Source organism: Notolepis coatsorum, assembly GCF_963971535.1.
Source record: "Notolepis coatsorum genome assembly, chromosome: 1".
In the NCBI taxonomy this organism is placed as follows: Eukaryota; Metazoa; Chordata; class Actinopteri; order Aulopiformes; family Paralepididae; genus Notolepis; species Notolepis coatsorum.
This window is the reverse complement of record NC_140165.1, coordinates 283,107,303-283,133,050: the sequence shown is the minus strand read 5'-3', so window position 1 is coordinate 283,133,050 and position 25,748 is coordinate 283,107,303. Positions and strand designations below refer to the sequence as shown.

The 25,748-nt window shown below is 40.4% G+C and overlaps 1 protein-coding gene across 2 annotated transcripts in view; it reads left to right on the top strand.

The window, feature by feature from the left end:
- The window catches only part of wdfy1 (WD repeat and FYVE domain containing 1), a 135,769-nt gene that overhangs the window by 34,298 nt on the left and 75,723 nt on the right, over window positions 1-25,748 (top strand). For both annotated transcript variants that reach the window (XM_084319352.1, XM_084319350.1), the window contains exons 7-9: window positions 5,277-5,403; window positions 13,881-13,986; window positions 16,276-16,377. In XM_084319352.1, coding sequence (XP_084175478.1) covers window positions 5,277-5,403; window positions 13,881-13,986; window positions 16,276-16,377 — 335 coding nt within the window. The remainder of the gene's footprint in view (window positions 1-5,276; window positions 5,404-13,880; window positions 13,987-16,275; window positions 16,378-25,748) is intronic.

Sequence of the window (25,748 nt, the reverse complement as noted above, 5' to 3'; positions counted from 1 at the left end):
CATTGAGAATACAAGGATCTATGAATATGCAAATTGGCAACAAACACCTGTTGATATTTACCAGGAATTCCAAGTCAGCAGCTTATATTCTTTCAAGACATGTCAGTACTGACTCATCTTTCTGTGTCTGCTGAAGCTACAGTAAAGGTGTCAAGTTACCACATATTGGACCATGATAGGTTCAACCTATTAGTGACATCACACATGCAACTCAAGTTTTCAGGGAAGTACACAGAATATTGAAAAAAAGCTCTCCGTCTCCAGGGGAAGAATGTGAAAACGCCGCTCTGGTGACAAGTTCTGCACAAATAACAATCTGTATAGTATTTTCTTTTTGTGATAAAATTTTTTTTCTCTCTCTCTCTCAGCGGCCTGCCCTGCCTCCCTCTCTGTCCTCCGTGATTGACCTTGGCGCACAGCCCAAGTCCTTATCTGCTCTCTGCTCTGTCTATCTCTGGCTTCCACAGTCTAACTTGAAAACACACATGAATGAAAGCTGTCCTCCTCATTTAACTCAATCAGTGCAAGCTATTGGCCTCATCCTGTTCTAGCTAGGCCATGCTTTAAAAGATAGAAGTGTGTCACCTTGTTTGTAGAGCTAAATCTATATTTTATATTCTAGCTATGGGTCCAATGACATTGTCAATTGACAGTACGAACCCAATGGTTGTCGGGCAATCACGTAATATTACGTGAATGGCCCCCCATTGAGTTAAGATCTATAGATCCGTCAGAGTAGATGCTGTCATCTACAGATATTTACATTATGTACACATTGAAAAACCAGTCGGATCTCACACCAGGACCACACCAGGACCACTCAGGGCGATATGGCCTAAAAATTACATCTCAGATTTTTTCACACTAAATCCGATTTACGATTTTAATCGATTTTTTTCTCTTAAAAACTAGAAACGCCAAGGAAATCATTCAAATAATAATAACTTTATTTGTATAGCACTTTTCATACAGAGGTTGCAGTTCAAAGTGCTTCACAACAGTAAAAAATAGGCATAAGCGGGCATAAAAAGATAGACAGGTAGCAAGGTATGGCAAATCACAGTGTTTCACATTAGGATCTAGCATCCCAATAGGCTCTCCGCTTACGGTTTTCAGTAACACAAATAATAAAAATAGTTTAAAATGATTCAGTTTAAAAATAGTCTAAAAATTATAAAATAGAACAGACATAAAAAATACAGACATGAGCGAGCATAGCAAGGTATGGTAAATCACAGTGTTTCACATTAGGATCTAGCATCCTAATAGGCTCTCTATTCAGTAATACAAATAATCAGTGTTTCAGTAAGAAGTAAAAAGTGCAATAACCGACCCATGAATTTGATAGGCAGGGTATGGTAAATCACAGTGTTTCACATTAGGATCTAGCATCCTAATAGGCTCTATATTCAGTAATACAAATAATAAAGTAGTTTAAAATGATTAAGTTTAAAAATAGTCTAAAAATTATAAAATAGAACGGACATACAACAACAGTAAAAAATTTAAATAGCAAGGTTACAGTAAAAAGTGTGAAAAATAGTTTAAAATGATTCAGTTTAAAAATAGTCATCAGTAAGAAGTAAAAAGTGTGATAACCGACACATGAATTTGATAGGCAGTGTAAAATAAGATAAAATTAGCATAGTAAAGTAGGCATGGTAAGAATAGTGCAGGTAAGTCATTGAAATGCCTGAGCAAAGAGATAGGTTTTAAAGTCTTTTGAAGATGTCTAGCGAGTTGGCTTCCCTGATGTTTTGGGGTAGTTTGTTCCACAGTTTTGGGGCATAGTTGATAAAGGCTGCATTACCGATCCTCTTTTGACTGTTTCTGGGAGCCTCTAGTAGTCCAGCAGCTGATGATCGCAGTGTTCTTGCTGGCGTGTAATTTATTAGAGTGTTGGTGATGTAGCTAGGTCCCTGTCCATTTAGAGCTTTGTATGTAAGGAGAAGGACCTTAAAGTCAATTCTAAATGTTACAGGAAGCCAGTGTAAAGCAGCTAAGACTGGACTAATGTGCTCTCTCCTTTTGGTTCTAGTTAGCAGTCGGGCTGCGGAGTTTTGGATTAGCTGAAGCCTCTCTGTGGTTTTCTTAGGGAGACCTGTGAAAAGTGCATTACAGTAGTCTAACTGCTAGATATGAATGCATGAATTAGCTTCTCAGCATCGTTCTGATTAATAAATGGTCGTACTTTTGCTATATTTCTGAGATGGAAGAACGATGTTTTCGTTACTTTGCTAATATGAGAATTGAAGTTCAGTTCTGAATCTATGATAACCCCGAGACTAGTGACCTCAGATTTGATCCAAGGGGTTAGTCCTCCTAGGTTCTTTATTAACGTTTCTTTTTTAGTTTTGGGGCCGATAATTAGAATTTCAGTTTTGTTCTCATTTAGTTTCAGGAAGTTCTTACTCATCCATTTATTTATTGCCAGTAAGCAGTCTGTAATGGAGCTGATCGCTGTATCATTTGGTTCAGCAGATATGTACAGTTGTGTATCATCCGCATAGCTATGGAAATCTACATTATGTTCTCTGATGATATCACCCAGCGGTAACATGTAAAGGGAGAAGAGTAAAGGACCTAAGCAACTCCCTTGTGCAACTCCATAGTTGTTGTCGTATATATCAGACATGTGCTCTCCTAGTCTAACATAGAATTTCCTCCCTCTGATGTTTGTTTTGAACCAGCTTAGTACATGTTCTGAGAAACCGACAAGGTTTTCAAGACGATCGATTAGAATATCGTGATCGATTGTATCAAATGCTGCACTGAGATCTAGCAGGACAAGGATGGAGATCTTATTCTCGTCAGAGTTTAGCCTGAGGTCACTGATTATTTTGGTGAGGGCAGTTTCAGTGCTATGATATTTTCTGAATCCCGACTGAAATTCTTCTAAGATGTTGTTTTCTTCAAGAAAGGAATTTATTTGAACTGAAACTATCTTTTCAAGTACTTTGCTAATGAATGGTAGGTTGGATATTGGACGATAATTTGCCATTTCATTACTATCCAAGTTAGGTTTTTTTAGTAATGGCTTTACAACTGCTGTTTTAAAGGCATCTGGGAAAATACCAGTTCTAAGGGAAGTGTTTATGATATCTAGCACAGGGCTTGAAACACTATTAAACACCCGTTTGAAGAAAGCTGTAGGCATAGGGTCAATGTCTGAGGTGGAGGAGTTACATTCTGAGACGGTTTTGCAGAGTACATCTAATGTGATGCATGTGAAACTTCTCATGGTTACATTGCACGGTTTGCTGCAATCAGCTTTATTTCCATCATGAGTAATGCTGGCCCTGATCAAGGTTATTTTGTTGTTAAAGAATAGTGCAAGTTCTTCACACTTAACCGTTGATGACTGAGGAGGTGTAGGGGCAGTGTTGAGTAGTAGGTTAATAGTGGAAAAAAGGATTCTGGAGTTTCCAGCATTTTCTGTAATTATTTTAGAGAAGTAGTCTTTCCTTGCTAAGCAGATGGTTTTATTATAAGCAGTTAAAGCATCTTTGTATATATCACAGCATGTGGTGGTTTTTGTTTTTCTCCATTTTCGCTCTGCTGCACGACATTTCCTTTTTTCTTTGTTGACAGCATTATAGTTCAGCCAGGGCGAGGCTCTGGTTTTTTTCTTTTTCATTTTTAGTGGGGCGACAGAATCTAATACAGATGACAGTGCATCATTGAGATTTTCTACCATTTCAAATAAGCTTTGTTTTTATTTGACACAAAAATTATCAAACCAAGATGAATTTCCCTATTGGGATTGAAGTGCAAACCTAACTTTCACCAATCTTCACTTAAAAAATAAATAAAAAATATTATATTAGGGCTGTCAGTTTATTGCGTTAATTAGATTGATTAATTAATTACACAGCAAATTACAGCAAATTATCGCGTTATGAAAATGTACTCAAAATTAAGACAATTTTATTTTTAATTTTTTTAATACATTTTTAATACATGCATCTGATTCTAGGGACATCTATGGATCTCAGGGAATGTATTCCTAGTGTCAGAAATACTGTGTCTGTTACTAGGCTTGAGTAAATTGTAATGAACCAAATGAGAATATCATTTACATTTTTTTTGACTGAATAACACCATGCTAAAATTGACCAGACCTGAAAAATCTAAGCAAATGAATAAAGGGAAGATGATTAAACAGAAGGTTTTGTAGATACAGTACTGAATTCTGCCATCCGGACACATGCAATTTGAAATATGATTATAGAATATAAAATATCAGGCCTAAAATGGTTATGCGATTAAAATGCGATTAATTAGATTAATTAATTACAAATCCTGTAATTAATTAGATACATTTTTTATTTTTTATTTATCTTTCTTCCCCTCCTTTTTCCCGATTTTTCTCCCATCCCACCCTTCCTGGTTGTTGCGTACTTTCCCCTACTGTTGGTCCGGGAGACCGGAGACTGTCACATGCTTTCCTCCGACGCATGTGCAGCCTGGGGCAGGCCAACCTGGCCGCGCAGGTTCTCACCGGGGAGAGTGTAGCGTGTGGGAGGCCACACTATCTCTCCTCAGATCCAACCCTCGCTGAGCAGGCGCCCCGACCGAACTGTAGGGGTCGCTGTCCACAACGCCCAGGACCCACCCTTCAGCTTCCCACCCCCTGATACAGCCAATTGTATCAGCGTGAGAGGACAGCCAAGCTGATAGCAACGCCGGGAGCTGGATTCGAACAGGCGAATCCTAGTGTCTCCCGTTGTTGGTGACGAACGTAATCTCCGTGCGCCACCTGCCCCCCTAGATACATTTTTTTAATCGCCTGACAGCACTAATATATATAAAAGGTTACTCTTGATCAAACAAAGTTGAATGTCCCTATTGGGATTAATAGTGCAATAACTTGCTTTTTCACCAAACTTCATTTAAAACAAATAAAAGGTGCCTCTTGATCATCAAACAAGAATGAATTTCCCCAATGGGATTAATAAAGTGCAAATCTAACTTTTACCAAACATCACTTTTTTGTAAAATAAAAGGTGACTCATAAAGAAATTGTCCTAAATCATTCATTCGAATTAATCGATAAAATCGATTAATCGCCCAGCCCTACTCAGGACCAACATCCCGACCCCGCTTCGCTGGTCTTAACATCATGCATCCAAGAGCAGTTGACTATAATTCTTTTTAAAGTGGATGGGATGTTTTGTGGGGTCTTTAAGGTCTCCACACATTTGTATTCCTACAAGAAAGGATAACTAACTGTGATAACAATTTTCTCTCTCTCTCTCTCTCTCTCTCTCTCTCAGGTAGTGTCGGAGCTCTGTGGTGGGACCCCGTTCAGAGGCTGTTGTTTTCAGGGGCCGCAGACCACAGCGTCATCATGTGGGACATCGGAGGCCGCAAGGGCCGCACTCTGCTCCTGCAGGGACATCAGTAAGTCCTGACACGTGTATGAATGAATGAGTGAACGACGACCCATCCCTTACGGGATTATAAGACACCAAAAACAATAATTGAATATAACATTCACTTCCCAAGGTTTGTAAGCTACACCATCAGAGGCCAAAATAAATACATCGCATATATGTTCTTTTTGTACGTTTATCCCAAGCTTTCTCTAAATATTCTGCAAGTGCAAATACCCTCTTTCTGCATCACTCAACCACATTAACTCAAGATTTTTACACCTGTCAAATAACTTTTGACGCAACTCATAATATAATGGACAATAAAACCAGGGACGCGGGAAGTCAGTCAAAGTTGGGGTGCTGAGATAACTCATAATATAACGTCATATGCGCATGCGCATCATTCGTGATTTTCCATTAATTTGAAAGGTCAACATTTTACACTACAACAGACTGCAAACTTGAATACCAACATGTGGACAGTTCACACACGAAATGCAGCAGTTATTTTCCTAATCAGAAGACAATTTATTGTGGATTTAGATGCAGCAGGGTAGCAACAAGGCACTTAACTTTCGCGCACAGGATCGTATAATAGATGAATATACATGAATAATCATAGGCATCTAACAGTCAGCACTAGTGACAATTTACACATTTTTGTGACAGAATGAATTGAACACACAGCAACCATAGTAACTGGACTTTTCTCTCAGTGACGTCGGGCCGCCAGCCGCACATACTATTGTTGTGACTAAGATCAAACAAGTGAGCATGCATGGCGCAGGAGAGATAATAAAAACATATTTGCCTACCTTAATTAAGAAGACTGTAGAACAGCGCCAGTTGTGCTCATGGGTGGTGGAAATAAACTCCCTCATGATAACACGAATGTCCAGTGAGTCCAGAACTTCACAGACCGAAAGGCCAGCTCCAAAACAACAGTCTGTGCAGTATTTTGGTCTTCGGCAACAATTGTTGTGAGAGCAGCGCATTAATCGGTGTTCGTTTTAATGCTGCCAGTTTGTTGACGGCCTCTGTGTGTTGATGGGACTTCTCATGCTCCCTAAATGTCCCAGTCTTTCGGCAGTTGTTAAATCCTCGTTAGCTAACGTTAGCTGCTGGTGCTGAGCTTCCGACGTTCTCTCCTCCGGGTTGCTAGAGTGACAGGCGTCTGTGTACACCGGCAGGGACTCCGAGTCTACTGTATTTTTGTTGTTTGGCTTTGGGGTCATTAAAGAAATCATATATTCTTTTATTTTTAGAAATGTTTTGAGACACAAGTAGTAAGTTAGTTACCCATTCAGGGCTCCAGAGTGCGCCTGATTTGGTCGTATTCTGAGACCAAATATCAGCGCAGTGCGACTGGATGTTTTCCCTTGTTGCACTGGTGCACCTCCCAGCAGGTCTGTCTGTGTGTGTGTATGTATGTGTGTGTGTGTGTGTGTAGCGTCTTTTTCCCGGCCATGTGCGTTCTCAAAAAAATAAATAAAAGAAATCTCTGCCTTTGATTGGTTCTAACACGTGCATTATGCAAAGACCAGCCCTGATCTGCCTCTGATTGGCTCTGATCGTTATTCACTGAATGACGCCACTACACCACTGTGAAACCTGAAACCAAAATATATACCTTTGGGAAGGAATGGCTGGTTCAATTTCCCTGGCTCCGCTACGATAAAGCGACAAACAGTATGGTTTGCATGTATTGCAAGGAGTGTGGTCCTAATATGGCTGGCAGTACTGCGTTTGCTGTCAGATCATCAACATTCAGAATAGAAACATTAAAAAAGAATAGTGTCTCCACACATCAACAGTGCCTCTCCACAAAGCATTTCAGCGCCAGACGGCGGCAAATAGAAAAAGCGAGGAGGAAGAAATGAAAATCAAATTCAACACTGCTTATAATATCGCAAAAGAAGAGCTGGCTTTTACTAAATTCAAATTGCAGATCACCCTAATGAAAAAAAAACGGCTTAAACGTCAACCCGACGTACAGCAACAACACTGCCTTTGCCCAGTTCATAGGAGTGATTGCAGACACATTCAAAAAGAAGACGTCCCTTCAGATCGCGGAGAACATCTACATGAGCTTCATGATCGACGGAGATACAGACGTCTCTGCAAAGGAGTGCGAGCTCGTCTACAGCCGCATATTGCGCAACGGGAGACCTATCAATATCCTAATTGGCCACATCGAGGTGGAGCACGCACATGCAAAAGGTACAGCAATGTTATTATATAATAACTCCAGTTTAAGCAAAAATAAGACGAGCAACACATTTAAATAGTTATTAGGCTATTCAAATAGATTCAATAAGCATAGGGCCCTAACTATGGATGTGTTATTATTACGTTTTATTTTTTCAATATAATTTTCAGTTTTAATGATGAGTAATAATAATAATGAGTAATATACATACAACCTGGATTTAGGCTACTGGAGCTGAGCTGAATGTGTTAAAATAGACATAAAAAGTGAAGGATTGGACTTTGCTAACTGTAATACAATGTAATTTTTTCATAGGAGTCTATGCTGCCAAGTCAAGCACAGCACTTTTTTCCCCTTCTTCTAAACAATTGAGGTTATTGCAATCTTATTAAAAATTTTAAGCTCCAGTGGAATTTTGTGAGACAATTAGTTTGAAAGCCATTTGTCTGAACTTTAAGACCTGCTGTGTGTCATATGACAATTTCTTGTTTGTGTACCTTTTATTCCTGTTTACAATAATTGACATAACATATTAAGAAATTACTAATGTGTATGGGAACTGACAAAAAAGGTAACGGTAACGCTTAAAATGTATTATTGCAGCGGCAAGAGGTGTGTAAATTTTTTTTGGGTGCACCTAAATTATGTGCTGGTGCACCTAAATGAAAAAGTTAGTCTGGAGCCCTGCCATTACTGTTCAACCTCAACCGTGATCCTTTGTGCCCAATCCACGTCACGCGATGTGTGTGCGCTGTGTTTGTTCGTCAGGTCAGAATCAGATACACAGAAAATATCATAAAAAAACTTAAAACAGAGGGTGGATTTCAATCATTTAAAAAAACAACCATGTTTTAGACTGCTTACAGTAAAATCCTAACTCAAAAAAGAAACGTTATTTATTGATTTCATTTGTCAACATTTTGGCCATGCAGTTACAACTCCCTGCCAACAGGTGCACCCTCAGCACCCCCCCTTCCCGCGTCGCTGAATAAAACATAAAATCAAAGTCATTATCAATATTACAGTAAATGCAGATCCGCTCTTCGTGTGTGTGTGCTTTTGTGCGTGCGTGTGTGTTTGTGCATGGGGGTGTGTTTGCATTCCTTCCCGCGTGCGCCTGCAGTGGGATGTTCAGAGGGAGTGGGAAGGCCAGGAACAGCTTTATGAAAAGGTCACTTATGAGAGGGAATAAACTGGGTCTTTTCTGGGCCATGAAGTTGATGTTTGGTTTAAAGCAGCATGATCACCAGAAGCTCATGAAAAGATGGCTTTTGGGAGGAGAGGAAAACGAGAGGAAGACTTTGGCTTTCGTCTCACTCAGTTAACCAACCGTGAAACACTGACTGGATAATGTCAAAAGATTTATTACTTAGTAAAGTCGACAAAACAAATATTATTTATAATAAATATTAATAGTATATATATATATTTTAAATGTTTTACTTAACGTTAACATTTTCTTAATTAATAAAGTAATAATAAGTAATTTAGCAATTTCAAAACCCAGAAGCTGTGTTTAATGTCAAATATAACTACGTTCCAAGATGTTTTTCAGAAAAGAACATTATCATGGCAGGTAAGAATGATATGAGTCTATGAGAATGATATTAGAAGTGATGTTGACTTCAGCTCCGTGTTATCGTTGGTTAACGGTCACTTTGTGTTCATGTTTCTCCTCTTGCACTTTAAACTTCAGCAGGATGATGCAGGGAAACGAGTTTCCTAATTATATCAATAAAGATTTAGATTTTAGATTTAGATTAAAATGTATTGTCATTATACAGCACAAGTACAGTACAACAAAAATAAGTTTGGCGTCCAATGTAACAGTAAAGTGCAACAGCAATATACAATGTACAGGTGATTAAACCGGGTATAAAATAAAACAAGTAGGTATATTACTGCTAATTTGCACTTATATTTAGGTATAATAGGTATATTACTGCTAATTACTGCTAAGGAAGATGTAAGATAGGGACATTTCTTTATGCGGTTATGATTATGCTAATAAAGATGATGAATGCAGTATCTATTCAATCACAAATAGAATGGGTAACGTCTCTCTCTCACATTGCAACACTGCACAGAAACATGCTTTGAATGCCATTCTGTGGGGTCTTCAAACTTAGTGGGGGATACAAGTCAAACAGAAGTTGCATGGTTTGGTAAACTACACACAGTCCAAGTACTATCATACTGTACACAGTCCAAGTGCGGTCATACTACACACAGTCCAAGTACTATCATACTGTACACAGTCCAAGTGCTGTCATACTACACACAGTCCAAGTACTATCATACTGTACACAGTCCAAGTGCTGTCATACTACACACAGTCCAAGTACTATCATACTGTACACAGTCCAAGTGCTGTCATACTACACACAGTCCAAGTACTATCATACTGTACACAGTCCAAGTGCTGTCATACTACACACAGTCCAAGCACTATCATACTGTACACAGTCAAAGTACTGTCATACTACACACAGTTAACCTGTTAAGCCTTAAGGTCCCCCTATAGTGGGACCCTGCTTTTCTTTATCATAAATCGATCAATAGAGACCATATTAGATCCCCAATTATCATATCATGGGGTATCATTGGAAAGCCACCCTCATTGGCTACAACCCTGTGCAAAGATTTTCGCCAAATGATTGACGGAGCTAGAGCCCCGGGAGTCGGGGGTGGTAATGTGTACTTTTGCGTACTTTGGGGCACGCCTCACATATCTGCATGTAACTCGAGAACCGCTGAACAGATTTTGTCACCTGAAAGGGCAATCGACAGGCAACAAATAGGGCTTTAATTCTATCTATATATTGTATTAAAAGAAATGCACACCCGAGCCACTAGAGGTCAGCAAAGAATCGTCCACATGTGGGCCCTTGGATGTTAAGAGGTCAATGTTTTTAATTTTTTTTTTGTAGCCAAGAGTAAAGACCATAACCCTATCAAAAACAGTAGTCAAAGTGTATATTTTCATTTTTACCGATGTTTTATACGATTTATCGGAAATACAAATTTATCGGAAAATGCTAATTATCGTAAAAACCGCAAGAAATGACTAAATCCAGATTCAACCCTGCCATTGGAAAGAGGAGCATTTTCCCTATCCATAGATGTATGATTTGGCCATAATAAGGTCAAGTTCAAGGTCAAATATGAATTTATAATTAAAGTCGATTATCATTAATTACTGTATCTACAAATCCTTCTGTTTAATCATCTTCCCGCGGTTCATTTGCTTAGATTTTTTGTACACATGATCTCAATAAGGTGGTGAATGAGCTCAGTGAGCATCTTCTCCTACCCGTATACATTTTTGATAATCATCATCAAAATCATAAATCATAATTAATTTATTCATTACAATTGAATAATTACTAGTAACAGACACAATATTTCTGACACTGGAAATACATACCCCCAGGTCCCTAGATGTTCCTAGATACCAAGAACATGCAAATTGACCTTGCAGAAGTGGAGCAATCTTCCATACTTAGGCATGTACCTTTAGGCGAAAACGGTCTACAGATTAACAGTGTAAGGGCCTAACTTGACTAAACAAAACAATAAATCTATAAAGCCCTTGAGGAGGCTGATACCGGCTAAAACGTATAGTTGACGCGTCTGTGGCTGCTGCTGTATATCATCTAGTGAAAAGATTGAATGTCCACAAGGTCCGTTCCAATAATACCCCAAATGGGTTTATTTACCACATAATTACTGCATGCACCAATTGCATGTGATAGAAGTAAATGCCAAAAGTACCTTCAAAAGAACAAACAAACACTATACACTACAAACAAAACGATAACAAAACAACGTGCCGTGTTGACGTGACAACGATCAAAAACTGTTAGGCTCTGCCGGTAACCAAACGCTGTCATCAGTCCTGTTACCCATTAAGTAGCTACGTATGTCACCTACTGGTGAGCAACGGGAACTGATGCCACAAACCCAATTTGGCAGGCTGGCAGGCACAATGTATACAGGCAGAACAACATAAATACATAAAACAAAACAAATGCATAAAATATAACACATGGCACTACAACCATGTAAATTGGCTCTTATAAACAGGTTAAAGTACTATCATATACTGTACACAGTCAAAGTGCTGTCATACTGTAAAGTTCTGTCATTTACATTATCATTTACTACTTTCAGTCAATTACATAACTTGTGAATGCCAGTGGCATTAGTAGAAATTCCTATCCTTATTTTCCACTTCTGTCCCTCCCTCTCTCTCTTTCCCTCCCTTTCTCCCCCATCTCTTTCCCACCCTTTTTCTCCCTCCATCTTCCCCCCCTCTCTCTCTCTTTCTCTCCCCTCATTTCTTCCCTCTCCCCCTCCCTTTCTATCTCTCTCTCCCTCTCCCCCCTCCTTCCCTCCCTCTTGTCAACAGCAGGTCTCAGTAGTGTCAGTAACGGCTGTCCCTAGAGGCTCTTTCTCTGTACTCGTCTCCACTGCTTTCATACAAATTTTACCACCTGCTAGCGCCCCTGATACAGAACGCATCAGACCAAGCCAGCATAGATCCCTTTACACTCTGATCATAGATTTGTCATATTCAAATTGTATATATATATTGGTCTGATGCATTCTCATCCCAGTTCAGATCTTGAATAGGAATATACGTAGGATCAGGCAGGTACATCTTCACATCCCCAACATCAATATCCCCTGTATACATGATTAAACAGCATATTGCAAATATCACCATGGCAACAGACCTTGCAGACCGCAATATCCGACAGTAAACAGGATCAGTTGTTTACTTAAGTTATTTAATAGTATCCCGGCCAATATCGGCATTTCCCAAACATCATATGTATCTGGGTTTCTCATATTTGGGGGTCGGACCAGCCTACCATTATTTCTGGAAACAAAAGCATTCATTCATTCATCACTGATGCTTGAAATGTGTTAGCTTAGAGAAGCAAAGTGTAACATCTCCGGTCTCTCTTTCTCCATCTTTCTTTTCTGTTCTTGAATGTACTGTACTGATGGAGCCTCTCCCAGCTGTTATGCTACCTGGCTAGCTAGCTGTAACCAGCATGCCCTTCAGCGGTGTAACAGTTAATAGGGGTCCCCTCTCAATACACTACACAGTGTAGGTGCTGGTAAAAAACATAAAATTATAAAAATGTTCCCCTTGTTTTATTTTTTTTTATCCACTTTTTCTCCCATTTTCTATATTTTCTCCCATCCCAATTTCGTATCATCCAATTCAACCCTCCCCTGTCTCGAACGCTGTTTCTTGCCTCCCACAAGCCGGCTGCAATGTGGACTAAGTCATACATAGCACGAGTCCCCTCCGATACTCGAGGTAACAGCAGTTGCATCTTTTCACCTGCGCAGCGCGATCTTTCAGCGTCAGGGGTCTGCGCTTTGGAGGGGCGCCGCCCCCATCGCTTCCTGATTTTACTGCGCAGGCGCACCAACCGACCTGTAGGAGTCGCTGTCCACAACGCCCGATCCCCACCCATCAGTTTCCCACCCCCTAATACTGCCAATGTGTATTAGTACGGACGACCAGCTAAACTGAAAGCAATGTGGAGCGCCGGGCTCGAACAGGCGAACCCAGCGTCTCTAGCATTCGTGGTGAGCGCCTTGCCCACTGCACCACGTAGCCGCCCAATGTTCCCCTTGTTTTGATATATATATATAAAACAATATTCTCATAAACGACTTGATTTTTTTTTTATAATTTAATGACTATTTGAAAAGATCTTAATCGATGCCCATCCCTAATAAAGACTTTCACTGGCCCGGTCTGCCAGTAGGGTCCACAAAGCCCAAGTTACAGAAACGTCTTTCAGGTAAAATATCAACTGCAGAAATTCAGACGGCAAGTGGTGTAAAGATTACAGTAATATGAAATGTATTTGACATTCAGTTTCAGATTATGCCATAAAATTCTGGACACAAAAATGGTGAACAACTGTTTAAGGGTCTAACTGCACATTCAGTATGACATAGTTCACAGTCTTATTCACATGTTTTCAGCAACTATTTTCATGTAGTATACATGTAGTCTTGATATGTGGACAATGTGATTTTGTAGTCCTGTATTTGTGGTAGTTATACATTTAGCTAAATGTTTCATGCTGTGGGGGTAATTGTCCACCAGTGGGCGTCACCGCAGTTGAATGAATGTGGGGGGGAAACACAGACATTTGTGATTCCCCTAAAGGCCATGCTATCTGATTTCATATCTCTGTGTGACTCTCTCTCTCTCCATCAATCACTCACTCTTTCTCTCTCTCTCTATCTCTCTCCCCCAGTGAGCGAGTGCAGGCTGTGCGTTACCTCCAGTTGACCAGGCAGCTGTTGTCCTGCTCGGGGGATGGAGGGATCACAGTGTGGAACATGGACACACCCAGAGAAGAGGTAGAGACACAGATCTCACTTCAAATATGTAAATAAAGTACTAATCGATCACAGTAAACACATTGTTATAGCCATAAGTAATATTGTCGTATTTGTGAAAATACAAATTGTACGTATTCCAAATAAGTACATATATTTACCTCAAGACACACTTTTCTGATAGCCTGGCCCCAAACCCTAACCCTAACCCTAACATTAACCACACTGTTACCTTAAACCAGTGCTTCTCAAACTTTTTCTGTCAGGCCCCCCTTTGGCGGACCAAAATATCTATACCCCCCCCCCCTCGCCCCAACAAAATAGTCATGAAATGGGCCATGTTTAAATTTATTGAAATAACACCAATATCGTGACCTTTCAAATTGACAACACCTTCCCTTGCGAGAGCCACCTTGCCTCGCTGTGAAACAGCACTGCAGAATTGTCAGCTCCCATCTCCTCACACAGCGCAGAGAACAGGCGCGCTTTCAGGGGTCGGGTTTTGATGAAATTTACCACGTTTATAACTTCTGTCAAAACCTCATTCAGCTCAGGGCTAAGCTGTCTTGACGCTGGCGCCTCTCTGTGAATTTACAGTGCGTTTGGCAAGACCCCCTTGATGAGCGCCTGTAGCCCCCTCCTTTTCCCTGCCATGGCCTGCGCACCGTCAGAGCAAAAGCCCACACAGTTCTCCCATTTCAGTCCATGTTCTGTCAGGTAACTGTCAATAATTTTGAAGAGCTCATCAGCTGTCGCTCTGTTTTTGACATATTTGCAAAACAGCAGATCTTCACTCAGTGACTGGGAATTTTATATATTTTTTTTATATTTATCTTTTATATTTATCTTTATTTGATTGTAATTATGAATATACTTCACTGCATATGCCTTGGAGACACCTTGCAGTGCTCAAGGACACACCGACAGGGTTGGACACAGTGTCTGTTGTGGGGATCAAACCTGTGACCTTCTGGTCAAGGGATGGTTTCTCACAACCACCAGGCCATGGCAGAGGTATAATGGAAAACACTGTTGAAAATGGCATAATTCAGGGCGGCTAAGTGGCGCAGTGGGCAAGGCGCTCGCCACTAACGCAGGAGATGCTGGGTTCGAGCCCAGCTCTCTGCGTTGCTTCCGGCTTGGCTGGTCGTTCATACTAATACAATTGGCAGTATTAGGGGGTGGGAAAGCCGGTGGGTGGGGATCGGATGTTGTGGACAGCGACTCCTACAGGTCGGTTGGTGCGCCTGTACAGCAGAATCCGGAAGTATCGGGGGCAGCGTGAGCCTCCCACGTGTTACTCCTCGCCACTGAGAGATTGCGCTGTGCAGGTGAAAAGATGCGACGGCTGCCTCCTTGAGTACCGGAGGGGACACGTGATGCAAAGCTTCATCCACATTGCAGCCGACCAGTGGGAGCCATGGTCTAACAACGTTCGAGACAGGGGAGGATAGAATTGGATAATACGAAATTGGGATGGGAGAAAAATAGAAAATGGGGAGAAACAGTAGATAAAAAAAACATGGCAAAATTCCAACACTATCGAAATTGGTAAAATTGTGTGGCATAGTCATTAGGGTTGGGTACGTTTCACATCTGAGCCGGTACCCAATGGAAAGTACCTTCTTTCGGTATTTTTATTTCAGTTTGTTTCAGACTGTTTGTTTTAACAGTCACAGTGAGGCTGCCCTTCTGGTGCTGTTGTTATGGGTGCCCCAGTGGCCAAGCACACATCCACCAGAGTTTCCGTTCAGCACCTCGGACAGCGCCATCTGACACAGACTCACTACCTTAATCCCCTTGAAGCACTGGCCATTCAGCACCAACAGCCAGAGCCACACAGCTCCCAGTCTGCAGAGTCTGTGTCAGCTGGTGCTGTCCGAGGTGCTGATGTTTTTTTGTTCCTGTTGCTGTCTTATATTATTATTATTATTATTATTATTATTATTATTATTATTATTATTATTATTATTATTATTATTATTATTATTATTATTATTATTATTATTATTATTATTATTATTATTATTATTATTAACATACTCATTGTATGTTCAAAATATTACACTCTTGTGCTAAAAATATGAGTATTTAGCCAATTTGGTTCCTTTTTCCTTTAGTTATTATTATATATTTTTTTATAAACCTGCTCTCAAGGTACCGAAACTTTGGCACCGTTGAATGTGATAGAACCGTTGAATGCCGCTCTTTATATAGCTCATGTGACTTATTACAGGAAGTGTAATACGTCAGGACTTGGTTGGTCTCCCACTGACAGGTCTGTGGTTCTGTTGTTGTGTGTGTTTCCAGGCTCCCCAGTGGCTCGACAGTGACTCCTGTCAGAAGTGTGAGCAGCCTTTCTTCTGGAACATCAAACAGATGTGGGACACTAAGACCATGGGGCTCAGACAGGTACAAACCCCTCCTCCTAATATACAATTTCACCTATTATCTACCAAACATGGCCTTAACACAACAATGGACATCATTTATAAAAAGAAAATACAAATAGAGAAAATACATTTATATTTATATGAACTCATTCAGTGCCAGCTATTAGTCTTGGCCTTGTAGCTAACATGCCAGGTTTCCATTACATAGTTTCACTGTGCGTCACTATGTTTGGAGAGCTATATCTATATTCTATAATATAGCTATGGGGACAATACTATGGTCATTTGACAGTGACTTTCTTTCGTCCAAGATGCAAAAAAGAGATACTTTTTTCATGCACATGTTCACGCGTTATCCCGTGGTGAATATAAGTATAATTTCAGAGTGGTCCGGGATAATTCCCCAAAGGCTGAGTTATAGGGCGCTACGTGAATTCTACTATAAGTGTTGGCGTTTCTTGCCTGGACACGCTACTATTTCCAAATCAAATGTATATAATAGGTATTATGTTTCATCATGGATGCATGAAGGGGGGGGGGGGGGGGGGGGGGGTCGTTTCTGATGCTTTGATTGCCAGTAACGGCATTCGTATTGAACACTAAAAACGTTGATCAGCTGGATCGGTATGAAAACATTGCACGATCAAGCTGGAATTGACGTCAGATAGTCCTTACCTCTGATCGGGGGTATTACAAAAAGAATATTCCAATTGTTTGATCGCCATCTGGTCCATCCGATGTCCATCTGGTCCACGACATAATACGGCACAACACATGCACCGAGTGTCACGTAGACGTTTCGATGCGACCGAGTGTAGGTCTAGGCTTCCCTGTAAAGAAAAACTGCGCCCGGAGCGGTTTAAACGTAACACACGTTCTGGAGCTTTACTGCCAGACACTTTGTGTACATGTCTGCTTTACTTTCCTGTTGTACTTAACTGTACACACCACAACAACCCTCAACCCCAACCTCGTAATTTTCTCCCTGGCTTGTCTGCTCTGAGGCCTGGGCCCTATTCCCCGTACCTGGTTCAACTAAGTCGATCAAAAGTCCCATTATCCAGATTCAATTAACCCGATGTTTGAATCCAGGCTTTCCCTGTTCCTCGAAGGTGGATTCAGTCTCGTTAATTCGAACCAGACTTGATACTCAGGATAATTGCACGCGGCCGCCTCACCTGAAAAGACAGCAGGTGTAGATTGCAGAAATCCTGATTTTCCAACAGCATTGATTGATTGATTGATTTAAAACTTTATTAACAAGATTGCAGAATGGGTACAATACAGTACGGCTCAATAGCCTCGCCGAGAAGTTAAATGCATAATCTATAGGCTAATTTTAAATCCCTCATTACCCCAATCAATCAGATTATATTTCTTTAAATGTGCCTGCTGGCAGTAGGCTTAATGGATGAATAATCAAATGAGATCTTGCTAGCGAAAATAATTAGTTCAACTCTTTCAGAATAAGGATAAAAACAAGCCCAAATAGTAGTGATGCACCGATGTGAAAATTGTGGCCGATACCGATAACCGATATTAATATTGCTGTTCTGGCCGATACCGATATTTACCGATGTCGATATCTCTGTATAGAAAACACTTTTTTATGATAATCAAATAAAGAGCTATTTTCCAAAACGCATAATTTTTTTACTTTTGTAACTTATTTTCAGAAATGACTGATATTTTGAAACTATTTAAGGCCAAAACATGTAAAGAAAAAAAAAACAGTAAAAAAAAAAAAAAAAAAAAACGTTTTTTTTTTTTTTTTTTTTTTAATATCGGTTCTATCTTGATATCGGTCCGATACCGATGTGTAAAAAAACGGCCATATCGGCCGATATTATATCGGCGGCCGATATATCGTGCATCACTACCAAATAGTATATCTAATTGATACGAATTATATTATGAGGATATCTGTACTGTATGTGCTTAGGTATTATGTACTATACATGGTTCCCAAAGAGAGGCTTGGAGGGAGGCTTGCAGTTACACTATTAATCAGGTTTTAATCTGTTTTGGACATCATCCATACATGCATTGAATTGATTAACCTTTGGTTTATACCAGTGACACCTCATGTTCATCATCAGATAACAGTGCTTGAAAAGATAAATGCATTTTCTCAAATTCATTCATCAAAAACGGCTCATTCAATTTATCAAGTCACGTCACGTCATCAAATCCATCAAATAGCGCATCTCCTCATATATTTTAAACCCAGTTACAATATCACAATAACGCGTGACTGTCACAGTGACAGTGATACAATTAAACAATCCACAGATTCAGATTCCTCATAATTCATATCCACAATACACGCATAGACGCTTCAATGTATGCTTGAAATACACAGCGAAGAATATTAAACTAATCAGAGCCAAACGCCCGATAGGTTTCATTCATAAAAAATATCTCTGCGGGATTCACATTTGCAATGCGCCGTTATTAAAATAACCACATGCAGTGTATCGCGACTCCGAGCGCCGTATCCGTATAAATATGATGTGCATTATTTAGGACAAAGTAAATCTATAGGTTGAATGTGATTTATTATCAGCATCTTAGGTATATTATTTTACATTTCAAAAGCCCCCTCTAGAAGAACGAAGCACAAAAACATAATTCAGAATGGTATAATGGGATCTAGACTGTGAGAATTATTTCAGGAAGCGAGCTGCATTTCTTTGTGAGGGTGTGGCCATGCAGGTTATCCAGCTAACTGAACTAAACTCTGCCCTCAACCAGGTTCAAACTCTCTGATCTGTTGCCATAGCGACTTAGACAATCCGACGTCGGGGAACGGAAATGTCTGGCTTAAGTCAAGCTATGCTGAAAATTATCCAGCTAACTCAGTTAGCCAGGTACGAGGAACAGGGCCCTGGACATCTTCACACATGTCATATTGTTTATAACTGGAGCTGGAGACTTGCTCTTCGAAAGAATCCATGCGTCAACGTGTGCACAGGAGAGGAACATTTACTGTATTGCTAAGAAATGACATGATATAATATAGAAACTGAGATTTTTGGATGTGCTTTGCTCTCACTTGGAACTCATTCCTTGAACTATACCACAACTAGTTAAAAAAAATAAAAATAAAATCTAACCCTAACTAACCTTACTGTCATGCACTTGTCCTAATATACTACCGTAATTCCTCTAATAGTAACCGGTATTCAATTAAAAACCGGGTCTCTATTAATGACCGGGTGCGCTGTTGAGCTAAGTAATTATAAGCCGGCCTCCTAATACAAGCCGGGTATATTTTGTTATTGTTGTTATATGCTGGCCTGGCTGTGCAGTAAATACCATATAATGGTATGGTGTTAATGTTTACCAAGAGAGTAAGCCTACCTCAGAATTGTATAAAACAAAGTTATTATTATTATTATTATACCAGTATTGTGATTGCACTATTTTACTTTATTTAACTTTTTTTGACCACCTGTAATTGCACTGTTTACTACCGTATTTCATACAGTACTTGGTTTCAATAAATGAACCCAGTACATTTTACTGGGTTCAAACTGACACAAAATGTTGATTTATTAATTATGATCAGTTTGAAAATTTGAAATATAGGCCTCTCTCTTATACATGCCTCCTCCTAATACAAGCCTGGTATCCGCTACAGTTGAAACAAATACAAGCCGGGGTTACTATTAGAGGAATTACGGTAACCTACACTGTAACACTCAACACTTTGATGAACATTGTTACTCAGCTGATAGAGTTGTACCCTTCCTGCTGTCTTGTTGTACAAAACTTGTAAGTCGCTTTGGATAAAAGCGTCAGCTAAATGACTAAATGTAAATGTACTGCACTCTCGATAATGCCACCTGGCAGGATATGGCCGGTACTGCACCCTCTGGGTCCCAGTATGACTTTTAACAGCAACATACAGGTCTGTGACATTGAATAGGATATTAAAATCGAATAAAAGAAAAAACAACCAAAACCCGAGATATCTCTGGTCTGGCAGCCAACGCATGGCGAGTTAACCCGAGATATCTCGGGTCTGGCAATTAAAGAGTTAATTAGTGAGCTTTATATTAATTGGTGAGCTTTATATTAATTGGTGAGCTTACAAAGATCTGGAGCACATCACAACATTGGTCATCATAACGTAACAACAGTTTGTACGTTCGTCATGAAAATCAGCTATCACAATATAAGCCAGTTCAAATCAGCTATCACAATATAAGCCAGTTCAAGTCAGCTATCACAATATAAGCCAGTTCAAATCAGTTATCACAATATAAGCCAGTTCAAGTCAAATCCTGTAGATAGAACAATGTAACTTACCTTTAGCAGCTAGTAATTATGTTATCACTGCTGCTGATACTGTACTCTTGCCTTATTTCCTACTCCATAGTCTTTTCTCAGCACAATCTAAAGTCTGCTTTTCTTCATACTGGGTTCCCACAGCTCTGCTTGGTTAGCTACAACCTAATGTAAAGTCAATGGGGGACAAGCTCCTGTCTTTACATGTCGACTGAAACTAACTGAAACCTGCTCTTCAGTGAGTGCACACAAATAGGCCGTATGGTGAAGGCTGAGAAGTGGCTAGAAAACTATTCTCGTTCCCACCTCCCCGAACTACACAATTTTCACTCTGGGTGAAAGATATATTGGTGAAGATTTAGGAACAAAAAGTTCTCCATTTACAAACTTTTTGCGTAATCATAATTTTAACGTGGGGACTAGATCTTTCCTTGCGAACGGATACTTGTCACTGCAGAGTTTTATTTGACGCAATTGGTGCGAGTTCGGTCACGTATCTGGCGCTCAACCAATAGCAGCTCTCGTTGTTGCCAAGTTACAGACAACAAGAGATTTGTGTAAACAGTAGGAATGGAAGGCAGTACACATCGACGAGTACAGAAGAGGACGAAAATGGAGAAAAACCACCTTCTAAAGTTCGCAAAAAGGTTTCTAAACAATGTTATATGCATCTCACGTCCGTTCAGAAAGAAAGTGTACAAGATTTTACACAGACACGGTGGGATAGATATAGAAACTGCGTTGAGCGGTGGCTTAAATTGCCAGGCGAGAATCGTATCATTGCAGATACATACAAACATTGTTTAGAGATCGACTTTGCCAATGTTCCTGGTTATGCTGGTTTTCACGCTACTTGCTATAGGCGTTTTATCGACAAAAAACGCTTGGATATAGCACATGGAAAGCTGTGTCACTGTGTGACTGTAACAAACGGTTCACAAACTCTGTGCTGTTGATGATCTAACATGTGACCACGAGGAATGTGACACCAGGGTGTTTATACACGCACAACATGCTGTACAGATCTATCAAACGGTAGTCATCAAGAGCCCTGATACAGATGTGGGATCCATACCTTCTCAGGTTGTGACTCTACTAGTGACATTTACAGAACTGGGTAGCAGTTTTACCCTAGACCAGTCTACCTTTGATGGTCTTATCAAATATGTGCCACCTGTATGGCCAGCCATCAGCTAAGAATGTGAATGATGCAAGATATAAAGCATTCTGCATGGCATCATCGGCTTTGCCAGAACTCTCTATGCCCCCGACAAGTGACGCATTGTACCAACACTGCAAAAGGGCAAATTACCAAGCAGCTATAATGAGACATTCTTTGAAAGCTGTAATGTGTGCCCCTTCACCCGTTGGCAATGGGTGGCACGTCGAGGATGGGGAGTTAACAGTGACATGGATGACTACAAATCCGGCCCCTGATAGTGTGTTGCAGGTTGCAAACAAGGAAAATGTGAGACAGGAAGATGTTCATGTGTGTGTCTGCAAAACTGCCATGTACAGATGCCAAAACTGTCTAAGGAAACAGAGGATACGGCTACATGGCAGGATAACTCGGATGATAGTGGGGAGGATGATTAAAGGTCATTATAAATGGCCTTTTCAAGTGTTTAGCATGTTTTCCTAGCAATTGGGGATTATATCAATGTGGTCTGTGTCGTTAATTATCATATTGACTCATCAGTCTAGTCTCGAGTTCATGAGATCCTCCCTCACTCAACTAAGCTGTTCTGATTTGACGGTATTGCTGACGTGAATAAGGTACTGATTTGCAGTAACGCCCCCTCTATGGTTGTAGCGCATAGTGTAACACGACACTTGCTCAAACGGGTTTTGACTGCGAGGCAGGGAGCGGACGAGCGAGAGAGAGGGAGAGAGCGATAGAGAGAGAGAGGGAGGGAGAGAGAGGGGTTGTAGCTCATAGTGTAACCCGACATTCCTCAAACGGTTTTTGACTGCGAGGCAGGGAGCGGACGAGCGAGAGAGGGGGAGGGAGAGAGATGGAGAGAGAGAGAGAGGGACCCGTCTTCTCTCACACACACACACGGAGCGTTTACACAGGTTGTGTGTAAGTGCTCCGTGCCTCCGTGTGTCCCTCTCTCTCTGTCTCCCTCTCTCCCTCTATCTCTCTCTCTCCCTCGCAGTCGGGAGCACCAGCATATCACTAATATCTTTGCGCATGCTCCCACACGCACGCCCGTATTCCGATCCGTACAATAATATTCACAGGGGTATATATTGTCATTTGAAACAAGTTACCAATGCATTGTCCCGTGGGATTATGCCCCCCGTGGCGAAATTAATTAGTATCCCCCTCAGTCTCTCTATCTCTCTCTGTGCCAGTCGCAGACTGTGTGGAGGACTGTCACTCAAAGTGCTTATGGGCGGAGCCAGGCCAACACAGCCTGAAATCCAAAGGGAGAAAAATGTGGCTTTTGAGTACTTGATTAGAAATATAAAACAATGCATTTAAAAAAAAAAAACTTACAGATGTGTTCAATAGTCACAGGAATTGTGTAAAGTTGCCCAAATAGTGCAAGGAATAGCAATGCACGTCCCCTTTAACCCTTTAATCGCCAAGGACGCCGTAACTCGTCATTCCCCGCCATGCTTAATCTGCCAATGACGCCGTAACACGTCATTGAGATAAATATTTCAAAAATCTGTGATGGCAATCATATTTCTCCCGCGGAGACTTGAGATCTACTGTTGATCCCCTCTCAACTCTCCAACGGTTCAAGAGCGCCATCTGGTGGCCGATCGGCGGATCGCCCAAACAGCAAACCGGAAACGGAAACTGGTGCTCATCCAAATTCGGTCCGACCACTCGCTATAGCTCCCGGGACTCGAGCTCGACACAATGGATAGCGATCCGTTACCAATAACTCGATAAACAACATGATTTGGACGTATATACTATTATACAACCTGGAGATGGATCGCATATTTCAACATCCCATAATAGAAATCTTTTTGCTCCACGCTCATCGCCCAACAACCCGAGGACACTGGGGTAAGTTTCAGCGTTTATTTTTACCGTGTTCGATACAAACTGCTCTAATGATCATATCACCCACACTACATGAATCATCTAACGTTGGCCACGGAATTATAAACGACCCCCCCCCCCCCCCATCCGGTCAACATCAGATGATAAGTAGTAACTTCTAGAAGCACGTCCATTTGAAATTTTTTATCTGGCGCCGATCGCTATCAAACTGTATTTGATCATCAATATAATGCATTTAGGGCTATAAATCACGTTATGCAGAATGCTGCAGAAAACGATAAAAACATATTTATACTTTAGACCGTATTTTAGTATGAATATGTGAATGAAAAAGTATAACGTTCCTACATCCTGAACGATAAATAATTGACGTTGAATGGGCCATAGTAATGTCAATTTAGCAATACAATTTAAAAAGTTATAGCCCTGCAAAGAAGGGGAACTTCTCCATAGACAAATAGAGCTGGCAGAGGATGGTATTAGGATGTACATAAGCGTGGCAGAGAAAGGGTTAACATCAGTGTTGCCTGGGAAGTGTGGTTGTGGATGAGCGTGTGTACTGGGGTTCGGATGTATAGGGCGAGGGGATTAGGGTTAAACAGTAGTAGTGTGATTTGTTTGTATTTGTTGAGATCAGTTTGACACTGATCTCTCCACACACCTCACTGTTTCTCTCCACACACCTCACTGTTTACTCATTTTACTCTGTAGTGTATATTATATATAATGTATATTGAATATTCCTCTTTACTTTACTTTTTATTTACTTTTTTTTTTACTGTATGAAGCACACTCTTAGGGGCTCATACAGAAACAAGCATTTCATCATAAACTACCTGTATTTTATTGTGATAAATAATAAACAAACTTGAAACTTGTGTATGTATGTGACGAATAAACGTCTTGAATCTATTTTTGTACCTGCATTCTATTTTGTCTTTAAATGGAAAATAAAAAGGTTAATGAGTAACTTATTGATTTGTAAATTGTTTGACATTATTCCAAATTAACACTTAAAGTGCCGGAGCTCAGTGCCCCGGAACCTCCTTGAATGCCGCGACCCACTTCAATGTTAGCATTAAAAACGCCTAATCTATGTTTTAAATTATGGCTGTGTCTAATCTGCCCGTCGCTTATCAATGACTCGTTTTCCAGTCAACATTGTCGAAGCGGATTGTTTTTTAATCGGCTCATTTTCGTTTTATAGCATTTTGAAAAGCCCTTGTTTTCAAGGAAAATATAAAGATTCCATGATAAAAGACATTTACTGGAATATTCTAGAATACACAAACGGTCATTTTTCGGCCTATTTATGAATCGTTTTCAAATAAACGCTAGATTATCGATACTATATGTGTACGTATGCACGCTATAGAGGCGATCTGAAAAATTGATTCTCTTATTTCCTCATCAGCGATCGCGCACACAGACACATCACACATAGGGCAAACACTGAGATCTCAGCGAATACAACTCTGATTATCCCAAGACTGGTAAAATAGATTCCTTACCTCAGATCAGATGTTCTCCAAAAAGATCATTCCAATTCCTGATCGCCATTCCAAATATCGATCACGCTTATTGATTGAGTATTGGCTGCTGTAAATATATATTCCAGGCTGATTCCCGTCCCGCGATGACTTCCATGTTGATCAGACTTCTTACCAGCACAAGGAACCAGCTGGCTCCTCCCCTACATATCTACAGATCCCAGGTCAGTCTAAGCGACTGACCTGCAGTTAAACAAGGATAGACGATAGGGGGCGCTTTTTTCCATTCTGAGCTCCTGTAGGGGCTGCTGTACCAACGGGAGACTCTGTTGATGAAATATGATTTCAGATCGCTAATAAAACGATATTTGTCATCATCGGCACTCAGTGGGGGGGCTAATAAAATGAGATATGTCGTCCGTGGCACTGAAAGTGTTAAGGGGATGGTGTAGTGTTTTGATTGATTAACTATCTTGATCAATTATTATTATTTTTGTCATTATACTATACACTGAACTGTTTTGTGTACGACCTCAATCTTTAGAAAATTGTACCAGCATCTTTAATATTGCAGGTTGGGGA